Consider the following 23861-nt stretch of genomic DNA (forward strand, 5'->3'; position numbering starts at 1 on the left):
CATCCTATGGATGCGCCATTTCTGGGGCGGCTGACGACTGGTGTTTCTAGCCTGGGAGGGGGCCAATATTCATGGCACCCTTCCTGGGCTATTAATATCAGCCCCCAGCTGTCTGCCTAGCCTTTGCTAGCTATTAAAATAGGGGGGACCCCACGTCATTTTTTTGGGGGGGGTCCCCCATTTTAATAGCTAGTAAAGGCTAGGTATTCAGCTGGGGGCTGATATTAGTAGCCTGGGAAGCTCCGTGGGTTTTACCCCCTTCCCAGGCTTCAAACATCTGCCCCAGCCGTCTGCTTAACCTCCGCTAGAGACTAAAATTATGGGGGATCCAACGCTATTTTTTTTTAAAATAAATCCATTATTTTAACACTAAATGACATTTGAGGAGTTAATAAAGATGCAGTCCCTAAATTATTATTTATTTTTGAATTAATTTTTCCCAAAACTTTTGACGTGGGCTTCGCCATATTTTTGTATGCCAGCCAGGTACAGCATCCAGCTTCTATGAACGCGCCATTTTCCGGGGCGGCTGCGGACTGCAATTTTCAGCGGGGGGCAGAAAGCTTGGGTCTCCCTGCGCTGCAGATTCCATCCCCCGGCTGCCTAGTTGTACCTGGCTGGACACAAAAATAGGGAGAAGCTCCACGTTTTTTTTTTTTTTTTTAATTATTTCATGAAATTCATGGAATAATTAAGAAAAAAAGGGCTTCCCTATATTGTTGTGTCCGGCCAGGTACAAATTGGCAGCTGGTGGTTGGGGGCAGCCCGTTCCTGCCTGCTGTACCTGGCTGGACCCAAATATAGTGCAAAGCCCCACGTCAATTTTTTTTAAATTATTTCAGGAAATTCATGAAATAATTAAAAAAAAATTATGTGGGGCTTCGCCCTATATTTGTGTCCAGTCAGGTACAGCAGGCAGGAATGGGCTGCCCCCAACCACCAGCTGCCTATTTGTACCTAGCCGGACACAACAATATAGGGAAGCCCTTTTTTTCTTAATTATTCCATGAATTTCATGAAATAATTAAAAAAAAAATACGTGGGGCTTCGCCCTATTTTTGTGTCCAGCCAGGTACAACAAGGCAGCTGGGGGCTGGAATCCGCAGCGCAGGGAGGCCCAAGCTTTCTGGGCCCCACCCGCTGCAAATTGCAGTCCGCAGCCACCCCGGAAAATGGCGCGTTCATAGAAGCGCCATCTTCTGGCGCTGTACCCAACTCATCCAGGGCCCTGGTGCGGTGGCTCACTGGGTAATAAAGGGGTTAAGGCCAGCTTGGCATTATCAGCTGGCCCTAAGCCCGAAATTCATGGGGTCACGCCAATATTAGACATGACCACCATGAATTTCTAGTAAAGTATTTAAAAAAAACACAAACACGCAGAAAAAAGTCCTTTAATTGAAATAAAGACACAATTCTTTATTGTTCTAAATTAAACCATACTTACCGTCACGCCCATTCCAGCTGAAGCCAACGATCTCCTGCAATAAAATAAAAATAATAAAGCAACCTCATCCTTACCTTTCCATGGCTCCCACGACGGCTCCAGCTCTGCTACATCGAGATGACAGGCTGGACCGCAGCAGAACGCTGCCATCCAGCCTGTCATCCCGCAGACACTGAGAAGCGCAGGCATACTTCCACTCCTCAGTGTCTGGCTGTGACGGCATCCAGATGAGCCGACAATGAACTCGGCTCACCTCATGTACGTCACTGACAGCGTGGGAGAATTCTCCTGCACTCAGCGCTTCAGCGTGAGAATTTTCCCACGCTGTCAGTGACGTGCATGAGGTGAGGTCATGTCCAATGAACTCGGCGCACCTCATGCACGTCACTGACAGCGTGGGAAAATTCTCACGCTGAAGCGCTGAGTGCAGGAGAATTTTCCCACGCTGTCAGTGACGTGCATGAGGTGAGCTGAGTTCATTGGACATGACCTCGGCTCATCTGGATGCCGTCACGGCGAGACACTGAGGAGCGCAAGCATGCCTGCGCTTCTCAGTGTCTGCGGGATGACAGGCTGGATGGCAGCGTTCTGCTGCGGTCCAGCCTGTCATCTCGATGTAGCAGAGCTGAAGCTGTCCTGGGAACCATGGAAAGGTAAGGATGAGGTTGCTTTATTATTTTACTTTTATTGCAGGAGATCGTTGGCTTCAGCTGGAATGGGCGTGATGGTATGTATGGTTTAATTTAGAACAATAAAGAATTGTGTCTTTATTTCAATTAAAGGACTTTATTCTGGGTGTTTGTGTTTTCTTTTAACTTTGACTATGGGGTTATTAATGGGGGTGTCTTATAGACGCCTCTCCATTACTAACCTGGGCTTGATGTCAGCTGGCATTATAAGCTGACATCAACCCCAACCCTATTACCCCCTGCCACCGCACCAGGGCAGCGTGGAAGAGCGAGGCTAAGTGCCAGAATTGGCGCATCCTATGGATGCGCCATTTCTGGGGCGGCTGACGGCTGGTGTTTCTAGCCTGGGAGGGGGCCAATATTCATGGCTCCCTTCCTGGGCTATTAATATCAGCCCCCAGCTGTCTGCCTAGCCTTTGCTAGCTATTAAATTAGGGGGGACCCCACGTCATTTTTTTGGGGGGGTTCCCCCATTTTAATAGCTAGTAAAGGCTAGGTATTCAGCTGGGGGCTGATATTAGTAGCCTGGGAAGCTCCGTGGGTATTACCCCCTTCCCAGGCTTCAAACATTTGCCCCAGCTGTCTGCTTAACCTCCGCTAGAGCCTAAAATTAAGGGGAACCCCACGCCAATTTTTTTTAAAATAAATCCTTTATTTTAACAATCCTTTATTTTAACACTAAATGACAAGTACAGTAAGCAACACTGTCACTGTACTTCAGATATATGTGACTGACATGTTTCTATCTAATCTATGTGTGATTCTCTATTCTTTCTGTTATAAATTGTCGGGTACAGATGCTGAATTGCCGGCCGGCTTTCTTAAAGAGACGGTGCATGAAAACACTATTATTTTTTTAAATAAATCCTTTACACTAAATGACAAGTACAGTAAGCAACACTGTCACTGTACTTCATATATATGTGACTGACATGTTTCTATCTATCTAATCTATGTGTGAAGCTCTATTCTGTCTGTTATAAATTGTCGGGTACCGCTGCTGAATTGCCGGCCGGCTTTTTTAAAGAGACGGTGCACGAAAACACTAATATTTTTTTTAATAAATCCTTTACACTAAATGACAAGTACAGTAAGCAACACTGTCACTGTACTTCATATATATGTGACTGACATGTTTCTATCTATCTAATCTATGTGTGAAGCTCTATTCTTTCTGTTGTAAATTGTCGGGTACCGGTGAATGCCGCTGATGAATTGCCGGCTTTTCATGTCATTCTACATTATTCTTAGTTGTTTTACTTCATGTAGAATTAACCTACAAGGAAAGAAAGGGTTTATTTTCATTCCGATATTTGTGTCCCATTGACTTGCATTGGTTTCCGGTATCGGAATCGGCGATATCCGATACTTTTTGGGTATCGGCCTGATCCAATCCGATACGATATTTCCTGATATCGGAAGGTATCGCTCAACACTAGTTGCGGGTGATCCGCAGGTGCACAGAGACGCATGGTAGACATGGGATTTCTAGAAATCCATCCACTATGCTGTAACATCTGGCCGCTGCGGGTTTGATGCTGCATAAACACGCAGCTTCAAACCCGTAGCATTTCCTGATTGTGGGCACATACGCTTAGGGATCACCCGCGGAAACTGACATGCGGCGCATATTTCAGACCCGCAGCATGTCAATTTCTCTTGCGGGTCCATATGTTGACTTTCCCCATAGACTAACATCTATAAGAAAAGTCCGCATGTGAAAAAAAAATTGCGGCCGCTCATTTGCATAATGAGGGCGGAAGCAAAAGTGCAAAAACGAACACTAGCCTGGCTCTGAAGAGGTGAATATGTATAAAAGACACCCAATATTTCTAAATTTATCCTTCCTAAAACAGCCAATTAAAAGCATTGATCAACCCATGTTAGGCTATGGGTTGAACTAGATGGACTTAGTCTTCCTTCAACCTTAAAAAAAAAAAAACTAATTGACTAAAACCTGCAATGGCAGACATGATCAATACATGTTACTTCTACGTCTTTTGAGGATTCACCTCCTCAACGTTGAGATTTTCTTTGGCGCTGGTCTCAAACAGCCGAATATCCATCTGCCCAGCAAATTTATAGGCGTCTTCTGTTTCCACCACTTTCCGCTCAGGGTCATCATTTTTATTTCCCACTTTAAAAAGAAAACAAAAATAAAAATTAGGTGGCGCTATAGAGTACAAGTCCTCTTTTTCTTTGAAGAGGCAATTTGCATATCAAATCACATTTAGAAATTAGTAACACCACCTTATGTTACATCAGGGAGAAAAAAAGTCTCACCTAATATCCGGCACACGTCATCACAGTTCTGGTTTATTTCATGTAACCACCTTTTTACATTTACAAAAGACTCGGCACTGGTAACGTCATAAACAACAATGACACCATGTGTCCCTCTGTAGTATCTGCAAGAAACCATTACAAGGAAAAGTTAAAAGGGTTTATATTTAGTTTTTTACACTCTTATATAGCACCATCATATTCTGCAGCGCTTTACAGACATCATCACTGTCTCCATTCACTTTAACTCGCTGCTTCCAATAGGTGGCGCTATAGGGTTCAAGTCCTCTTCTTCTCTGAAGAGTTAATTTGCATATTAAAGGGAATCTGTCACCACTTTGGAGTTATCAGACCTCTACTATGGGCATACAGGGTATAGAAAAGTAATCTATACCTACCTGTATGGCCCATATTGGAGGTCTGATTGCAGAGAAAAGTGTTTTTATCCAATCTGTTTTCCACAGGCTTGGCGTCTGGGGGAAAACGTCTACTATGGGCCATACAGGTAGGTATAGATTTACTTTCTATAACCTGTATGCCCATATTAGAGGTCTGATATCTCCCAGGGGGGTGACAGATTCCCTTTAAGTTTCCCAGAGGAGCATTGTACTGTGAATAAGCCTCCTTACCTTGACATGCCAGAGCCAGTATGTCACTCTCCACAAGGAGAAACATTACCCTTAAGACCTCAGTCCAGAGCCTCTCATCTAGCCAAATCAGTTCTCACACTTTGCACTGATGAGGGCCAATACATTTTCTTTCCTAAGTCTTGTGTCAGGGCTTATTTGTTTGTGTGGTGAGCGGTCATTTTTATTGGTACCAATTTTTGTTAAATATGGTCTTTAGCAGAAGGGAGGTAAGAAAAACTGCAATTCTTTTGCAGTTTTTTTTCCTTCGTTTTATTATATTGGTTAACTTGTTTTAGATTCAAAGATCAGACTATTGCAGATGTTGCAAAACTCAATATCTTTATTTTTTAAATTTGGGAAAAAGGGGCGATACAAACTTTTTTAATTTAAATATTTAATATTTTTGTTACTTTATTTTTTAAGTTCCCCTAGGAGACCTGAAACTGTCAATTGATCAGTTGTATTATATACTGTAATACTTCAGTACTGTGGTTTATATTGAAATTTGCAATCTCCTATAAAGCCCAGTCAATCGGTTTTATAGGAGAACAAAGATGGCAGTGATGGGGGCCCTTCTGTGGGCCTCAGGCTGCCATTGCAACCAATTAGCACATCGTATGATGGTAATCATAACAGAGCCCCCACACTAGATCATGTCACCGATTGACAGTGGCATCTAAACCATTAAACATCAGACATTGGCGACAGCTGTTAAGACTCAGATGCTGACTGTATAACTAAATCGCACCTGGCCTGAATGATGCGGGCTCAGCTGAGCCTGCTCCATACATGTACCGCGGATGTCAGGATGGGGTTAATGCAAAATCTGTATCTTTAAAGTAGCCCTCCTGGAATACTCTCCCAGACACACAATTACCAACAAGTGTCTAACCGCCAGCGAGTATTGCGCATAGGTCTTAGATGCACTATACTACCTGGATAATAAAAAGGACAATACCTCTGTTTTCTCTGGATACTATTGCAGTAACCAAACAAGAAATACAAGAAAAATTATAGTATTATTAATGACTCTGAGGCTAATGATTAGATCGTGAAATGTTAAGTGGCAGTCCCTATGGAAATTGTGGACTACCACAGAAATCAATACATAACTGGAAAATATACAAGAGAAGGAACTGCAAAGTGTCGATGTTAATACCCAGACTGCAGAAAGAAACCGAGAAAAAGAACTGTACGGTCAATAGACTTTCATCTAAGGCAGAGGTCCCCAACCGCCGGTCCGCGGACCAGGACCGGGCCGTTGGGGTTTTTCAGCCGGTCCGCGGGGAGAGGGGGCCCCTCCAGCCTCCAGCAGGGCCGCCATCAGGGCATGACTGCCCTGACTCCAGTATGGGGCCCGGCCGGTAGGAGCCCCCTCGGAGCCCCCCTCTTGTGCGTCTCTCTCCTCATGGGGCCCCCGGCCGCATGCTAAGCGCCGGGTCCGGGACATCTTAGCGCTGCGCTGCTGCGGCAGCACCTTCATGATTCCCCTGACTTCCGGTCATGTGACGGCGCCGTCACATGGCCGGAAGTCAGGAGAACCTGGTGTCAGCGATTTGGACGAACGCCAGGATTCTGCAGGGATCGCATGGGGGTAAGTATAACAAGTTTTATTTTTTTTTAAATACAATTAACTAGGAGTGGGGGGAATGGGAGATGCACATGGGGGGAGGGGAGAGATGAGAGATGCACATGGGGGGAGGGGAGAGATGAGAGATGCACATGGGGGGAGGGGAGAGATGAGAGATGCACATGGGGGGAGGGGAGAGATGAGAGATGCACATGGGGGGAGGGGAGAGATGAGAGATGCACATGGGGGGAGGGGAGAGATGAGAGATGCACATGGGAGGGAGGGGAAAGATGCACGGGGGGGATGAGAGATGCACGGGGGGGATGAGAGATGCACGGGGGGGATGAGAGATGCACGGGGGGGATGAGAGATGCACGGGGGGGATGAGAGATGCACGGGGGGGATGAGAGATGCACGGGGGGGATGAGAGATGCACGGGGGGGATGAGAGATGCACGGGGGGGATGAGAGATGCACGGGGGGGATGAGAGATGCACGGGGGGGATGAGAGATGCACGGGGGGGATGAGAGATGCACGGGGGGGATGAGAGATGCACGGGGGGGATGAGAGATGCACGGGGGGGATGAGAGATGCACGGGGGGGATGAGAGATGCACGGGGGGGATGAGAGATGCACGGGGGGGGATGAGAGATGCACGGGGGGGATGAGAGATGCACGGGGGGGATGAGAGATGCACGGGGGGGATGAGAGATGCACGGGGGGGATGAGAGATGCACGGGGGGGATGAGAGATGCACGGGGGGGATGAGAGATGCACGGGGGGGATGAGAGATGCACGGGGGGGATGAGAGATGCACGGGGGGGATGAGAGATGCACGGGGGGGATGAGAGATGCACGGGGGGGATGAGAGATGCACGGGGGGGATGAGAGATGCACGGGGGGGATGAGAGATGCACGGGGGGGATGAGAGATGCACGGGGGGGATGAGAGATGCACGGGGGGGATGAGAGATGCACGGGGGGGATGAGAGATGCACGGGGGGGATGAGAGATGCACGGGGGGGATGAGAGATGCACGGGGGGGATGAGAGATGCACGGGGGGGATGAGAGATGCACGGGGGGGATGAGAGATGCACGGGGGGGATGAGAGATGCACGGGGGGGATGAGAGATGCACGGGGGGGATGAGAGATGCACGGGGGGGATGAGAGATGCACGGGGGGGATGAGAGATGCACGGGGGGGATGAGAGATGCACGGGGGGGATGAGAGATGCACGGGGGGGATGAGAGATGCACGGGGGGGATGAGAGATGCACGGGGGGGATGAGAGATGCACGGGGGGGATGAGAGATGCACGGGGGGGATGAGAGATGCACGGGGGGGATGAGAGATGCACGGGGGGGATGAGAGATGCACGGGGGGGATGAGAGATGCACGGGGGGGATGAGAGATGCACGGGGGGGATGAGAGATGCACGGGGGGGATGAGAGATGCACGGGGGGGATGAGAGATGCACGGGGGGGATGAGAGATGCACGGGGGGGATGAGAGATGCACGGGGGGGATGAGAGATGCACGGGGGGGATGAGAGATGCACGGGGGGGATGAGAGATGCACGGGGGGGATGAGAGATGCACGGGGGGGATGAGAGATGCACGGGGGGGATGAGAGATGCACGGGGGGGATGAGAGATGCACGGGGGGGATGAGAGATGCACGGGGGGGATGAGAGATGCACGGGGGGGATGAGAGATGCACGGGGGGGATGAGAGATGCACGGGGGGGATGAGAGATGCACGGGGGGGATGAGAGATGCACGGGGGGTGGATGAGAGATGCACGGGGGGTGGATGAGAGATGCACGGGGGGTGGATGAGAGATGCACGGGGGGTGGATGAGAGATGCACGGGGGGTGGATGAGAGATGCACGGGGGGTGGATGAGAGATGCACGGGGGGTGGATGAGAGATGCACGGGGGGTGGATGAGAGATGCACGGGGGGTGGATGAGAGATGCACGGGGGGATGAGAGATGCACGGGGGGGATGAGAGATGCACGGGGGGGATGAGAGATGCACGGGGGGGATGAGAGATGCACGGGGGGGATGAGAGATGCACGGGGGGGATGAGAGATGCACGGGGGGGATGAGAGATGCACGGGGGGGGATGAGAGATGCACGGGGGGTGGATGAGAGATGCACGGGGGGTGGATGAGAGATGCACGGGGGGTGGATGAGAGATGCACGGGGGGTGGATGAGAGATGCACGGGGGGTGGATGAGAGATGCACGGGGGGTGGATGAGAGATGCACGGGGGGTGGATGAGAGATGCACGGGGGGTGGATGAGAGATGCACGGGGGGTGGATGAGAGATGCACGGGGGGTGGATGAGAGATGCACGGGGGGTGGATGAGAGATGCACGGGGGGGGGATGAGAGATGCACGGGGGGGGGTGAGAGATGCACGGGGGGGGGTGAGAGATGCACGGGGGGGGGTGAGAGATGCACGGGGGGGGTGAGAGATGCACGGGGGGTGGATGAGAGATGCACGGGGGGTGGATGAGAGATGCACGGGGGGTGGATGAGAGATGCACGGGGGGTGGATGAGAGATGCACGGGGGGTGGATGAGAGATGCACGGGGGGTGGATGAGAGATGCACGGGGGGTGGATGAGAGATGCACGGGGGGTGGGTGAGAGATGCACGGGGGGTGGGTGAGAGATGCACGGGGGGTGGGTGAGAGATGCACGGGGGGTGGGTGAGAGATGCACGGGGGGTGGGTGAGAGATGCACGGGGGGTGGGTGAGAGATGCACGGGGGGTGGGTGAGAGATGCACGGGGGGTGGGTGAGAGATGCACGGGGGGTGGGTGAGAGATGCACGGGGGGTGGGTGAGAGATGCACGGGGGGTGGGTGAGAGATGCACGGGGGGTGGGTGAGAGATGCACGGGGGGTGGGTGAGAGATGCACGGGGGGTGGGTGAGAGATGCACGGGGGGTGGGTGAGAGATGCACGGGGGGTGGGTGAGAGATGCACGGGGGGTGGGTGAGAGATGCACGGGGGGTGGGTGAGAGATGCACGGGGGGTGGGTGAGAGATGCACGGGGGGTGGGTGAGAGATGCACGGGGGGTGGGTGAGAGATGCACGGGGGGTGGGTGAGAGATGCACGGGGGGTGGGTGAGAGATGCACGGGGGGTGGGTGAGAGATGCACGGGGGGTGGGTGAGAGATGCACGGGGGGTGGGTGAGAGATGCACGGGGGGTGGGTGAGAGATGCACGGGGGGTGGGTGAGAGATGCACGGGGGGTGGGTGAGAGATGCACGGGGGGTGGGTGAGAGATGCACGGGGGGTGGGTGAGAGATGCACGGGGGGTGGGTGAGAGATGCACGGGGGGTGGGTGAGAGATGCACGGGGGGTGGGTGAGAGATGCACGGGGGGTGGGTGAGAGATGCACGGGGGGTGGGTGAGAGATGCACGGGGGGTGGGTGAGAGATGCACGGGGGGTGGGTGAGAGATGCACGGGGGGTGGGTGAGAGATGCACGGGGGGTGGGTGAGAGATGCACGGGGGGTGGGTGAGAGATGCACGGGGGGTGGGTGAGAGATGCACGGGGGGTGGGTGAGAGATGCACGGGGGGTGGGTGAGAGATGCACGGGGGGTGGGTGAGAGATGCACGGGGGGTGGGTGAGAGATGCACGGGGGGTGGGTGAGAGATGCACGGGGGGTGGGTGAGAGATGCACGGGGGGTGGGTGAGAGATGCACGGGGGGTGGGTGAGAGATGCACGGGGGGTGGGTGAGAGATGCACGGGGGGTGGGTGAGAGATGCACGGGGGGTGGGTGAGAGATGCACGGGGGGGATGAGAGATGCACGGGGGGGATGAGAGATGCACGGGGGGGATGAGAGATGCACGGGGGGGATGAGAGATGCACGGGGGGGATGAGAGATGCACGGGGGGGATGAGAGATGCACGGGGGGGATGAGAGATGCACGGGGGGGATGAGAGATGCACAGGGGGGATGAGAGATGCACAGGGGGGATGAGAGATGCACGGGGGGTGGATGAGAGATGCACGGGGGGTGGATGAGAGATGCACGGGGGGTGGATGAGAGATGCACGGGGGGTGGATGAGAGATGCACGGGGGGTGGATGAGAGATGCACGGGGGGGATGAGAGATGCACGGGGGGTGGATGAGAGATGCACGGAGGGGGATGAGAGATGCACGGAGGGGGATGAGAGATGCACGGAGGGGGATGAGAGATGCACGGAGGGGGATGAGAGATGCACGGGGGTGAGCTGCACATGGGGGGGTGAGAGATGCACATGGGGGGGTTATGTTTACATAACTTTGTTGCCTTATGAAGGGCGGGGGGGCCCCCAAAAATTTCTTGCACAGGGGCCCACTACAGTCTGTGTCCGCCCCTGGGATGAAGTAAATGCAGCTGAACAGTAGCTGTCAGGACAGCTGCCCTGTCCTGCTGCAGGGCGTGATGGGGCCTCAGTGATGCGGCTCCTGGCACAGCACATTATGTGGGGCTCCTGGCGAGGACCTGGTCTACACTATATGATAAGTATGCACTAAACTCCAAATCCCTCCATTACCCCGCCCCCATATGACCAAAGCCCCGCCCACCCCACCCCCTCCTTGCTGGGCCATGGAAAAATGATCTTGCTTCAAGCCGGTCCCTGGTGCAAAAAAGGTTGGGGACCACTGATCTAAGGCAGGGTTCCCCAACTCCAGTCCTCAAGGCCCACCAACAGGTCATATTTTCAGGATTTCCTTAGTGTTGCTCAGGTGATGGAATTATCACCTGTGCAATACGAAGGAAATCCTGAAAACATGCCCTGTTGGTGGGCCTTGAGGACTGGAGTTGGGGAACCCTGATCTAAGGTATATGGGGCCTTTAGTCTCGACAACCCATCTCTGTATTGCACTACAGTATATGTTACTGCCATATAGACAACAGGAAATATATAGACACAGAGTATGGATTAACTGCCCTAAGAAGCTGATCGATCAGAAAAAAAAAAAAATCCATTCTTTGCTCATACTTACGTTGATGTTATAGTCCGGAATCGTTCCTGCCCCGCTGTGTCCCAAATCTGGAGCTTCACTTTCTCCCCATTAATTTCAACTGTCCGGATTTTAAAATCAACTCCGATAGTTGTGATGTAGCTGCCTGTAGAAGATAAGCAAGAAATTTGTGGCTCCAAAAGGGTTGCATTAGACCTGATATCTTTTCAGTACATGGTGAGTTATTAGGGTATACAGCATAAATAAAAGTGCCACAAGTTTAGCGATCAGGTGCCAGTTTTCCAAAAGTGACCTTACCAGGAAAGAAAAATGCAAAATAAAGCCGTGCAGACAGGGCACAGCTCTGGGGGGATTTTTTACAACTTCGGAAGAAAGACCAGAGAGATGTATAGCGCAGCATTACAAAATAAACGGATACATTGTGCTGGTTATAAGATGATGGGAAAGTACAGTATTTTTTGGACTATAAGACGCATTTTTAACAAGAAAAACTCTGGTTAAAAAGTGTGTGCGTCTTATAGTCCAGAGGCAGCTTCCTGTGATGGAGCAGAACGTTGATACCGCGTCCTCCCCGATCACAGAGAGCTGGTGTCTCCCCTCCTGCTCTGCACTAATCTATGTGACTGGTGCAGAGCAGGAGAGAAAGCTTACCTACAGGAATGGAGGCTGCAGGAGCTGAGCATCATAAGGACCTTCTGCAACAGTAATTGCAGGACCTTTCAGGTCATGTGACTGATCACATGACATGAAAGGTGCTTGACTTAACCAAGTGGAAGGTCCTTCAGACGCTCTTCTGTTGCAGTCCAGATCAGGAACTGCAGAATGTGATAATGTATAGTGTGTGTATATGCATGTAGCAGAGCTGTTTGTGAGAATAACACTGCAGAGAGACAGTAACAATAGACTTTTTACCTCCCTATTCTACCCATGTACATTAAAATTCGTGATAATGACCCCTCCACTTTATACGGGCAGGGAAATTTAAATTAATAGGAATTTTATTTATTTATTTTTTTACTATTTTCTGCTGTCTAAACCTGGGGTACGTCTTATGGTAAGGTGCGTCTTATAGTCCAAAAAATACAGTAAATGGCAGATTATGAGCATGCCGTGGATGTCCATACACAAGGGTCAGTGTCTACAGATTGGTGACATGAAGGTAAAGTGCTCAGCATAAGGACTATTATATAAGGTTATACATACCTGAAAAGGTATTATCAGCAAACCTTAGGAGTAAACTACTTTTCCCGACACCTAAGACAAAACAAAAGCAATTATCTCAGTTACTTAACCAACTCAGAATGCTCCCAGGCAGGTCGCAGTAACGGCTGTACAGAAGTCATTAACGTGCAGGTTACATTAAAAATAGCCTTGAGCCTTATATGAACGAGACTTCTGCACGGATCACCAGGGGCAGCACATCGCCGCAGTCCACTGAGGATGGGCGATATGCCATGTACATGCTGCGGTTACTGGAATACATCAAGACCAGGTGATCCACAGCAAGGTGTTGAGAACAGGGAGTGGGACACAGCACTGCTACTCATAGCAGGAGACCTAGCAGGTGCTTATTAGACTGGGGTAGTGCTCCTGCTGTTTGTACATCGAGGTGACAGAAGGTTATTCACCTATGGACCAGTCCTGTGCCGAATTATGTATGAATTATTTACAGTCATGTCTCTGGCGAAGTTCAGTGTGAGCTGTAGCAGCAGCTTGATCTTTCATGCAAACAAGTCATACAGTCAGTGTGAGTTCATCAGCGTAAAAGGAACCTGACAGGTCCCCCATGCCCTCCAACCCACCAGCATTTGTATATTCCTTTATATATGCCCTGCCCAACAAGCCCTTTATCCTGGATGATACATTAAAGATGTTTAAATAAAGTATCTGTTACAGTCCATTTTTAAAATGAAAATACTCTTGACTAGTCCATGGGGCATTTGTTTCCCAAGACTAATTGTTCTAATCAGTATGTTATCGCGCCCCTGCAAATCATTGCTCCTCTGAAGCTGGGTGTACGCTTCTCAACTTCAGAGGCGCACAGAGCATGTCCGTAAACGAAGCAAAAGCCTGACGTCCATGGAGGAGCCGGAGATCAGATCGTCAATTCGCTGTAAGCTCTTCTTCTGACGTCAGGTCAGTTCTTTTGTTTTGGACACGCGCAGTGCCTCTCTGAAGCCGGGAAGCGTATACCTGACTTCAGGAGCGCAATGACAGGTAAGAAAGTTGCGCGCATATACGCGAGATGCCAACTTTTGATAATTACATTGTCACACTGTGGGTGATAACATGCTGAGTCGAACGAATAGTCTGGGGAAACAAATTCCCCATTGACTAGTCATAAGATTATACGCATACTAAAGACGGACTGCAGAGACTTTTTTTAAGCATCTATTAATGTGTCATCCAGGATAAAGGGCTTGTCCGGCAGGGCATTTATAAAGGAGTATAGAAATACTGGTGGGTTGGAGGGCATGGGGGACCTGTCAGGTTCCCTTTAAAGCTTTAGGACAAAATGGGCGCTGCTATTACAATACAAATTCTTCCACAGGACTGAACCTGGCTACATCAAGTGTTATACACAGGATAGTATACAAGATCGTATGACTGCAGAACATCAGATGCTACCAGTCATATATTATCCTGTAGACTGTATGTAGCAGACACTAGGTGCACAGACAACGGAAGTTATTCTACAAGTCACACAATATCTTGTACATAGTACTGTGCAAAAAAAATGGTACAAAGTGTTTTGTTTGTTTTTTAAAAAAGTGTTATTACTTTATTTTTATCAATTACCAAAATTCAAAGAGAATGAACAAAACAGAAATCTAAATTAAAATCACCATTTGTTGTGACCGCACTTTTCCTTCAATTTTTCTAACTACACTTTCACAAAGTAAGACACTTCTTAGGATTTTAGACAGGTGTATGAGTAATTATACCAAAAAAGTAGGTGGTGATAATCAACGTTTTCATATGAAGGATGAAACATAGTCATTAACAGAAACCGTTGTATAGGTGGCTTACATTTGGGTTAAAAACAGCCAAACTCTGCTACAAAAGTGAGGTTGTGGAAGACCGTTTCAAGTCACAGATCATATACACCATGGCAAGACTGAGCGCAGCAACAAGACACGAGGTAGTTATACTGCATCAGCAAGGTTCTCTCCCAGACAAAGATTTCAAAGCATAGTAGGTTTTTTCAGGATGTGCTGTTCAAACTCTTGATGAAGCATCAAGAAATTGGTAATGTTGAGGACCATAAATGCAGTGATCAGCTAAAGAAACATCATGCTTACTTTTCATTGAAATCAGAAGATGTACACCAGTGGCATCAGCTAAGAAATAGCAGCAAGCAGTGGGAATCCGCTACACACATCTACTGTTCAGAGAAGTCTGGCCAGAAGTCGCCGCATGAAAAAATTACAGCTAAAAGCCGCACCTTCGACAAGCCCAAGTGACTGAATTATACATGAAAAATGGCAAAAGGTGTTCTGGACTGACCAAAATCTGAAATATTTGGCTGTATCACAAGGCAGTTTGTTCTCCGGAGAGCAAGTTTGGGGCTGCATTTCAGCAAATGGAGTTTGAGATTTGGTCAAAATTGTGTCCTCAATGCTGAGAAATACACTGCTCAAAAAAATAAAGGGAACACTCAAATAACCCATCCTAGATCTGAATGAATGAAATATTCTCATTGAATACTTTGTTCTGTACAAAGTTGAATGTGCTGACAACAAAATCACACAAAAATCATCAATGGAAATCAAATTCATTAACCAATGGAGGCCTGGTTTTGGAGTCACCCAAAATTAAAGTGGAAAAACACACTACAGGCTGATCCAACTTTGATGTAATGTCCTTAAAACAAGTCAAAATGAGGCTCAGTATTGTGTGTGGCCTCCACGTGCCTGTATGACCTCCCTACAATACCTGGGCATGCTCCTGATGAGGTTGCGGATGGTCTCCTGTGGAATCTCCTCCCAGACCTGGACTAAAGCATCCGCCAACTCCTGGACAGTCTGTGGTGCAACGTGACGTTGGTGGATGGAGCGAGACATGATGTTCCAGATGTGCTCAATCGGATTCAGGTCTGGGGAACGGGCGGGCCAGTCCATAGCTTCAATGCCTTCATCTTGCAGGAACTGCTGACACACTCCAGCCACATGAGGTCTGGCATTGTCCTGCATTAGGAGGAACCCAGGTCCAACCGCGCCAGCATATGGTCTCACAAGGGGTCTGAGGATCTCATCTCGGTACCTAATGGCAGTCAGGCTACCTCTGGCGAGCACATGGAGGGCTGTGCGGCCCTCCAAAGAAATGCCACCCCACACCATTACTGACCCACTGCCAAACCGGTCATGCTGAAGGATGTTGCAGGAAGCAGATCGCTCTCCATGGCGTCTCCAGACTCTGTCACATCTGCTCAGTGTGAACCTGCTTTCATCTGTGAAGAGCACAGGGCACCAGTGGCGACTTTGCCAATCCTGGTGTTCTGTGGCAAATGCCAAGCGTCCTGCACGGTGTTGGGCTGTGAGCACAACCCCCATCTGTGGATGTCGGGCCCTCATACCACCCTCATGGAGTCGGTTTCTAACCGTTTGTGCAGACACATGCACATTTGTGGCCTGCTGGAGGTCATTTTGCTGGGCTCTGGCAGTGATCCTCCTGTTCCTCCTTGCACAAAGGTGCAGGTAGAGGTCCTGCTGCTGGGTTGTTGCCCTCCGATGGCCCCCTCCACGTCTCCTAGTAGCGTCTCCAGCCTCTGGACTCTACGCTGACAGACACAGCAAACCTTCTTGCCACAGCTCGCATTGACGTGCCATCCTGGATGAGCTGCACTACCTGAGCAACTTCAGTGGATTGTAGAGTCCGTTTCATGCTACCACGAGTGTGAAAGCACAACCAACATTCAAAAGTGACCAAAACATCAGCCAGAAACATTGGTACTGAGATGTGGTCTGTGGTCCCCACCTGCAGAACCACTCCTTTATTGAGGGTGTCTTGAGAATTGCCAATAATTTCCATCTATTGTCTATTCCATTTGCAAAACAGCATGTGAAATTGATTGTCAATCAGTGTTGCTTCCTAAGTGGACAGTTTGATTTCACAGAAGCTTGATTTACTTGGAGTTATATTCTGTTTAAGTGTTCCCTTTATTTTTTTGAGCCACGTACAAGCATATACTTATCCATCATGTAATACCATCACGGAAACGTCTAATTGGCTCCAAATTTATTCTCCAGCAGGACAATGACCTCAAACATACAACCAATGTCATTAAGAACTATCTTCAGCGTAAAGGAACCTGGAAGTGGTAATATGGTTCACAGAGCCCCGAAGATGAGCCAATCATCGAGCCTCTCTAGGATTACATGATAAAACAGAAGGAATTATGCAAACCTACATCCACAGACGATCTGTGGTTATTTATTCAAGATGTTTGGAACAACCTCTCTGCTGAGTTCATTCAAAAACTGTGAGACTAGAAGAATTTATACTATTTTGAAAGGCATAAGGTCGTCACATTTTGCTTTTTGGCACTGACCTTGCATTTTGTTAAAGAAGCACTCTCAAAGTTTTATCCTCTTAATATATTGCAGTCATCATATTATATAGCACTGTGTACTTACAATTGCTCATTTTGTCTTTCTACCCAGTTAATTCTTCTCTTTTCCATTAGGTCTATGACATCACATGATTAAAAACTGACTAGCTGAATCATTCTAAGCTCTATGTAGAAACAGGAGGTACATTTTCCCTGTATGAGTCAAAGGTCACTGTAGAAGTCAATGGCAAGGGAAGGGGGGAGCAGCTGGAACAGTAGTAGAAGAGGGGAATTATAAATGCAGGGACAAGAGACTTCCTGTTTCTACAGGAGCAGAGTAAAGAGAAGAATTAGCTGGGTAGAAAGGCAAAATGAGCAATTGTAAGTACACAGTGCTGTATAATATGATGATTCCAATAAATTATGAGGATAAAAACTTTGATGGGAGGAGTGCTTCTTTAATTGATAAAAGTAAACTAGTAACACTTCTACTTTTTAAAGAATTCTTAGCAGCATTTTTTCCACATTTGCCTAAAAAAATGTGTGCAGTTCTGAAAGCCTCATGTTCTGTGGTCGCAGTATATCATATTCCAATTACATATCCTGTATAGAGTACAGATGTGAACAAAGCCCAACATACTGCTAACATGCAGCTTCCTGCCTGCAATGGTGCAATGTTGGAGACATGCTATAGGAAGAGTGGTGAGCTGCAGAGCGCTGTGGTGACCACTAGAGGGAAAAGGAGGCCCCGGACAGGACACCTGCAGTGAGCTGGGTGCCCGCCTTACACCTGCGCCTACATGTCCGTCACATTTCTTCTGCTGCGACATTCTGACCTTCTCTAGTAACAGTGGCATCATCCCTGCAGTCCAGTGCATTTCCATTAGAGTATATAAAAATATCATTCCTTTATTACGAGGCAGAAAGTTAGCAAAATACTAGGCAACTATAGAAGCATCATTCAATCAAAAAGCAGTACACACTCAAAATTAATCATTTACATGTAATGTACTACGGTTAATGCAATTTTTAACAAAAAAAGTCATCTAGTCAATATCAGTACAAAGAAAGTCAAAATCATTTAAGCCCATATACAACAATATGTCATGCACTTACTTTAATCTGGAACTAATGCACCTACTGATGGCTCTAAAGTATTCTTGTACGGCCAAGATATTGCTCACCCCTGTTCTAAGTATAAAGTCTACTGAAGATGGTGACACAGCTCTGCCGTCCAGCCTCATACTGTATGGCAGCCGAGGCATTTGGCAGTGTCTGCCACTTTGTACCCTTCCCCACATACAACTTGCCAGTTCTACGCCCACACACAGGATACCACTCTGAGGCACAGCGCTCCAGTATGTAGCAGAATATATACATCGCCCACATACAATATGCCAGCCTCACCTCCTAACAGGGACTTAACATTAGTAAATGAATACTATACATAGAGGAGTCCGGCCTCAGTGAAACAAAACTACTGCTGAATACCACAAATATCGGTCCGGTGTCCTTCACCACTTCCAAATGTCACACTTAAAGGGATCTGTCAGCAGGTTTCTACTATGTAATGTGAAGACAGCATATGAGGTAGGGGTTAAAATGCTCTGTCCTGTTTAGCACCAGGAGCTAGCAGTGGTGAGCAGCTCACTGTCTATAGACTGTGTACACAGAGCCTGGCGTGGGCGGGGTTAGCTTCCACAGCTCTGCTTCATTGATAAATCTAAAAACTATGTCCAAAAGGCTGCACCCAGTAAACGAAGCGATACATCATTGGATTCAGGGTCTCTTTGCTACATTACGCTGCTCTCAGATGAGGTAACAAAAACCTGCTGACAGATTTAATCATTCAACATTTTTTTTTACACCCTAATATTATTATTGTACTCGGAATTTACTGAGGATTCTAACCTGTACACGGTCCATGTGTACACAGGTATATATATGCAGAACAAGCCAAAGGCTTCTCTGGAACATCATGTGATGCTGATGGAGCTTTTGGGGTATATGCACATGGGGCAGCAGCTAGTTTTCCACCCAGTTATTCCAGTACATTACTTTACCAGCATTGTACACAAGATTTTATTAAATCCACAGTGGAAATTTACCTGAATTGTGGATTTGAAATCTGACGCAAGCCTGCATAATTTCCATGCAAAAATCAACAAAATCCACAAGATCAGCTCCTAAGCAGACTAGCCCCATGTGCGTATACCCTAAGGCTGCATTGGAAACAGCCGTATTCCTGCAAGATTAAGTAATTGTGCAGAGAAACAGTGAGAAAGATCTCAGTGGCACAGGACTACTGTGATTTAAGGCAACATCAAGACCGATGAGTGTGAACACAGCCTTAGAGACCATTAAAGCAGAAGGATTTTGATTAGTGCTCTTCATTTTACATCGCGTTGAAGTACCACTCCAGCGTGCGTTTTTGTTTTTTTTTTGTATTGCAGCTTTCTCACATTGAGATCAAAATGGCTTAGTAGCAAAAAAAAAACAAAATAAAAAACACATTTAATCTCCTCTGGAGTTTTTTAGTATTAGGCTATGTACCCACGATGCAGAAATGAAGCAGAAATTTTCCGGAGCATTTCTGCATTTTCCGGAGCAAATTACTGTAGAATTCAGGAACCAATTAGACCTTTCCGAGAAACAAGTTTGGTATCTGATATGATCGCAATATAAATATATATATAAAAACTGTAAAAGATGAACAAAAAGGTTCATAAATATGATGAGACCAAAGTGTTCAGACACTGCTATCTACAGCGCCCATTAGAAGAGTCATTAGAAAACACACTACGCGGGCGCGGCAGGGGCATGATGCCATAGCTAGTCTAATTCATGACCAGCTGTGGCGCTCTATATGCCAGAAATCTCACTCCGGTACCATGGAGGCGCACACCACCAGTCACACACTGCATCTTCATCAAGAGGCGTGCGCCTCTACACAAGTCAGGAGCGTCTGCCTCCACCACACCCCAGCGAGAAAAATCACCGGTCTTGATAAATCAGGGCTTAAGTATTTTGGCTGCTGCTCCCATCAACAGCTTACATCACCACCGATTTTGTCATTTTACATGACAGGCAATGCTTGGGGTCCACTTTTCTAAAAAATGGTAAACCCCTTTAAAGTGTAGTTTTGAAGAAATTTTATGCTGCCAATGAAAAAGAAAATTGATCATACAATAACCATCGGATCACTAGACAAAATCAAAGTGAAAATATCAGCATGTAAAAAGGCTTGTGACAAGCAATAGGACAAAGCCCAATACACCGCTAAAGCTAGGGCACACATGCTGTTATGGCTATTACCTGGGAATTTATTTCAAAACTGATACTACTGGGTTAAAAAAAAAAAGTTCACATCTGTGGTTGGCCTTTCATTTCTCTGTTTCATCATAGAAAGAGAAAGAAATATAAGCCAGCCACAGATCCATCATATGATGGACACTAGAGGCTTTCAGTGGACCCTACTGACTATAACATGGTCCATTGGGTATCCAGCACTTTACCAGGAAAGAAGAAACAAGCTGCACTATTGTCCCCGCCATTTATAACAGAAATCAATGCAAATGTAGGCTGACCAACAAAGGTGACGCACACCACCCACCAGGCGCGAGACAAGCGCGCCAACCACCAGGTGCGAGACAAGCGCGCCATCAGTCTGAGCAAGGTAGAACTGCAGACTGGTAATACCAGAACCGGCCCCTGGTCCCGCGCTGTGAGGCTGTGTGATTACCAGCTTCACTGCGCACGCGATATGTTCCTCACGCGTGCGTGAACATAGCGCGTGCGCAGTGAAGCTGGTAATCACACAGCCTCACAGCACGGGACCAGGGGCCGGACATGTACAAATGCTCATGCGCCACACTATAATAGCGCTTGCCAGAAGCAATATTCAAATACATGGGCGGCACCAGCAGTGAGTGAATGCTGCACCCGCCCCTGACTATGTGAGAATCACACCCCTATGACTGAATACAGCATGTAGGACAAAGTGTATATAATGTTATAAACTCATTATAGCGGCACCAATTTTAATAAAAAAAGGTTGTTAGTGATGCACATTGCATCACTAACAACACTATGGGGGCAGTGAAGAGGGCAGTTAGGACGTGACAGGTTCCCTTTATAGGGGTTATCAGGGACAATTTTTTTTTTTTTTTTTAACTATGGTCCCAAGAACTAACAGGCAGGTAGTTGCTACCTACATGACTGTTCTACCCGATGCCGGCTCAGATCGGGGTCACAGACGGCTCCTGCAGCCTCTGCTGACATGTAGACGGAGCTGCTGCTTCCTCGCTGCTCTGCGGATGGGGCATGACTGCCGATGTCATGCTGATGGACAGTCGGCTCCCCGCAGCCCAATTCTGGGGAGCTGTAGAATCGCTGGTAGGAGCAGTCTGTGATTGCTCTCAGACGGCGCCAGGTAGATCAGGCAGGTAGTTAGCAACTTACCTGCCTGTTATGTCTTAGGCCCATAGTAAAAAAAATAAAATCATCCTGTAAAAACTAAGAAAGGCACAGCGCTTTAAAGTTGCTAGTTTAAAAGGGAACCTGTCACCCTATTTTTAGCTATTATACCAACCCCAGTGTGTGGTTAGTGTGCAATGTGCATCACTAACATGTTTTTGTCACAGAAAAGCTCCCAGTAATATATACAAAAAAAACCACCTTTAGGCTATGTGCCCACGATGCGGAAATGATCCAGATTTTTTCTTGAGCGTTTCTGCATCTCCCTGGCAGAAAAAATGCCATGCGGATTGTAAGGCTGCGCTCACACATTGCGTATTTCCCTGCGTTTTTTTACGCGCGCGTATTTTCCTGCTTTTTTTACCTGCGTTTTTTTACGCAGGTAAAAAAAAAGCACCTCCATTCACACACTGCGTTTTTTCCTGCGTTTTTTTACGAAGGTGCAGGAGAAAATGAAGTGTGAGGAGCATGGACACCTGTATGTAATGTAATGTAATGTATGTGTCTGTGTGTCGTGTCTGTGTGTCCCCCTAGCAGTGTATGTACAGACAGCTTCTGGCTGCAGTACATACACTGCTTTAAAAGAAAAAAACTATGGATACTCACCTATCCGATGGATGGGAGAGGCGTCCGGTCCGGTCCCGCGGCTTCCAGCATCTGCCGTGAAGCGATCAGCTGACTGTCACGTGACCGGCTTGTAAATCAGCTGACCGGAAGCCGGTAAGCTACAGTCAGCTGAACGGTTCTCCGGCAGATGCTGGAAGCGGCGGGACCGGACCGGACGGCTCTCCCATCCATCGGATAGGTGAGTATCCATAGATTCTCCTGCGCCTCCATAAAAAAGCGCTGGAATTACGCAGTGTGTGAACACCGCTGCGTAATTCCATCGCTTATAATGGGCACAATAGAGAGAAAGCGCAGGACGCAGCTGCGTAAAGAATTGACATGCCAATTCTTTACGCAGCTGCGCTTTCGCACTGTGTAAAACCACACAGTATCTGAACGGCAAAGTGAATTTCCCATTCACTTTGCTGGCAGACACAAGGCACATTGCGTATCTTGAAAAAGCGCGCGAAAATACGCAATGTGTGAACGCAGCCTAAATGTGTTTTTTTCTGCCAGGGACAAGCGGAAGTGAAGCGTTCTTCACATGCATTTCCGCATGCGGGTTGTCGAGCGCTTTCCAAGCGATTTTAGCATCACTTGGGAAGTGCTTGACAACTTGGTCACACTATATAAATCCATGCAACCGGCATGGATTTATATAGTGTGACCGAAAGAATGGTAAAAAATAAATATATACTTACCTTCTGATGGCCCCCGGTGTCTTTACTCAATGCGTCTCGGCTTGCCGACAGCTCGTGGTAGACTAAAGGACCTGCCGACGTCAGCGGTCGCGTGACCCGTCACATGACTAAATGACGTCATGGCAGGTCCTTGATCTGCCGGCAAGCCAGGACAAAGACACCGGGGGCCATCAGAAGGTAAATATAATATTTATTTTTTATTTATTTATTTATTTATTTATTACAGGTTCTATGGTACCCGGGTCCAGAGGAGAGTCTCCTCTTCTCCAGACCCGGGTACCATCCGCACATTGAAAAGCATAGAATGCGCATGTACAGATGCAGTGATGCGTAATCCATGAGGTCTAATGCAAGTTAATGGCGGCGAAAACGCAGCGCTTCCTCAAAATAATTGGTAGTGCTGCGTATTTTTCCGCAATGATAATCCGCAGCGGAAATTTCCGCAGCATGTGCACAGCACATGCGGATTATCATTGGGGAACATTGCAGGCCTTCTACCAAGCGTTTTTTTAAGAGTTTCTGCAGCGTAATTGCCGCTGTGGAAACGCTTAAAAAACGCATCGTGGGCAAACAGCCTTACATCATTAGGGGATCCCTTCACAGACCTTTTCTTTCAGTCATAGGGGTGGCAACTTTATCTTTTCAGTCACGGATCAGTCACTGTACTTTTGAAATTATGCACGCCCGCAGCACTGAGACTGATTGTCGTGACTGGCCCGAAATCAGGGCAACCACATAGCAAATCCCACAAGTACACACTGCCCATCCGCTCCTTGGGAATGCGCACTGCCTCTGGGTAACAGCCCCAGCTTCATGTTAGATGTGCGCATGCACCGGGAGCACAGAGTGGAGGGGACATAGTGGCGCGCAGAGCGTGCGTCCTCACACGTGATGTAGCCACTAACTCATGGCAACCATGTAACAAA

General features: G+C 48.2%; 1 protein-coding gene across 1 annotated transcript in view; it reads right to left on the bottom strand.

The window, feature by feature from the left end:
• The window catches only part of RAB35 (RAB35, member RAS oncogene family), a 32327-nt gene that overhangs the window by 4513 nt on the left and 3953 nt on the right, over positions 1–23861 (bottom strand). Inside the window, exons 2-5 of the mRNA XM_073673388.1 lie at positions 12805–12855; positions 11623–11746; positions 4417–4541; positions 4146–4270 (exon numbers count right to left, since the gene is read on the bottom strand). Of these exons, the coding sequence (XP_073529489.1) occupies positions 4146–4270; positions 4417–4541; positions 11623–11746; positions 12805–12855 (425 nt within the window). The remainder of the gene's footprint in view (positions 1–4145; positions 4271–4416; positions 4542–11622; positions 11747–12804; positions 12856–23861) is intronic.

This window comes from Phyllobates terribilis, unplaced genomic scaffold (assembly GCF_046119375.1).
Source record: "Phyllobates terribilis strain yellow unplaced genomic scaffold, ASM4611937v1 Scaffold_1__5_contigs__length_1240528914, whole genome shotgun sequence".
Taxonomy (NCBI): domain Eukaryota; kingdom Metazoa; phylum Chordata; class Amphibia; order Anura; family Dendrobatidae; genus Phyllobates; species Phyllobates terribilis.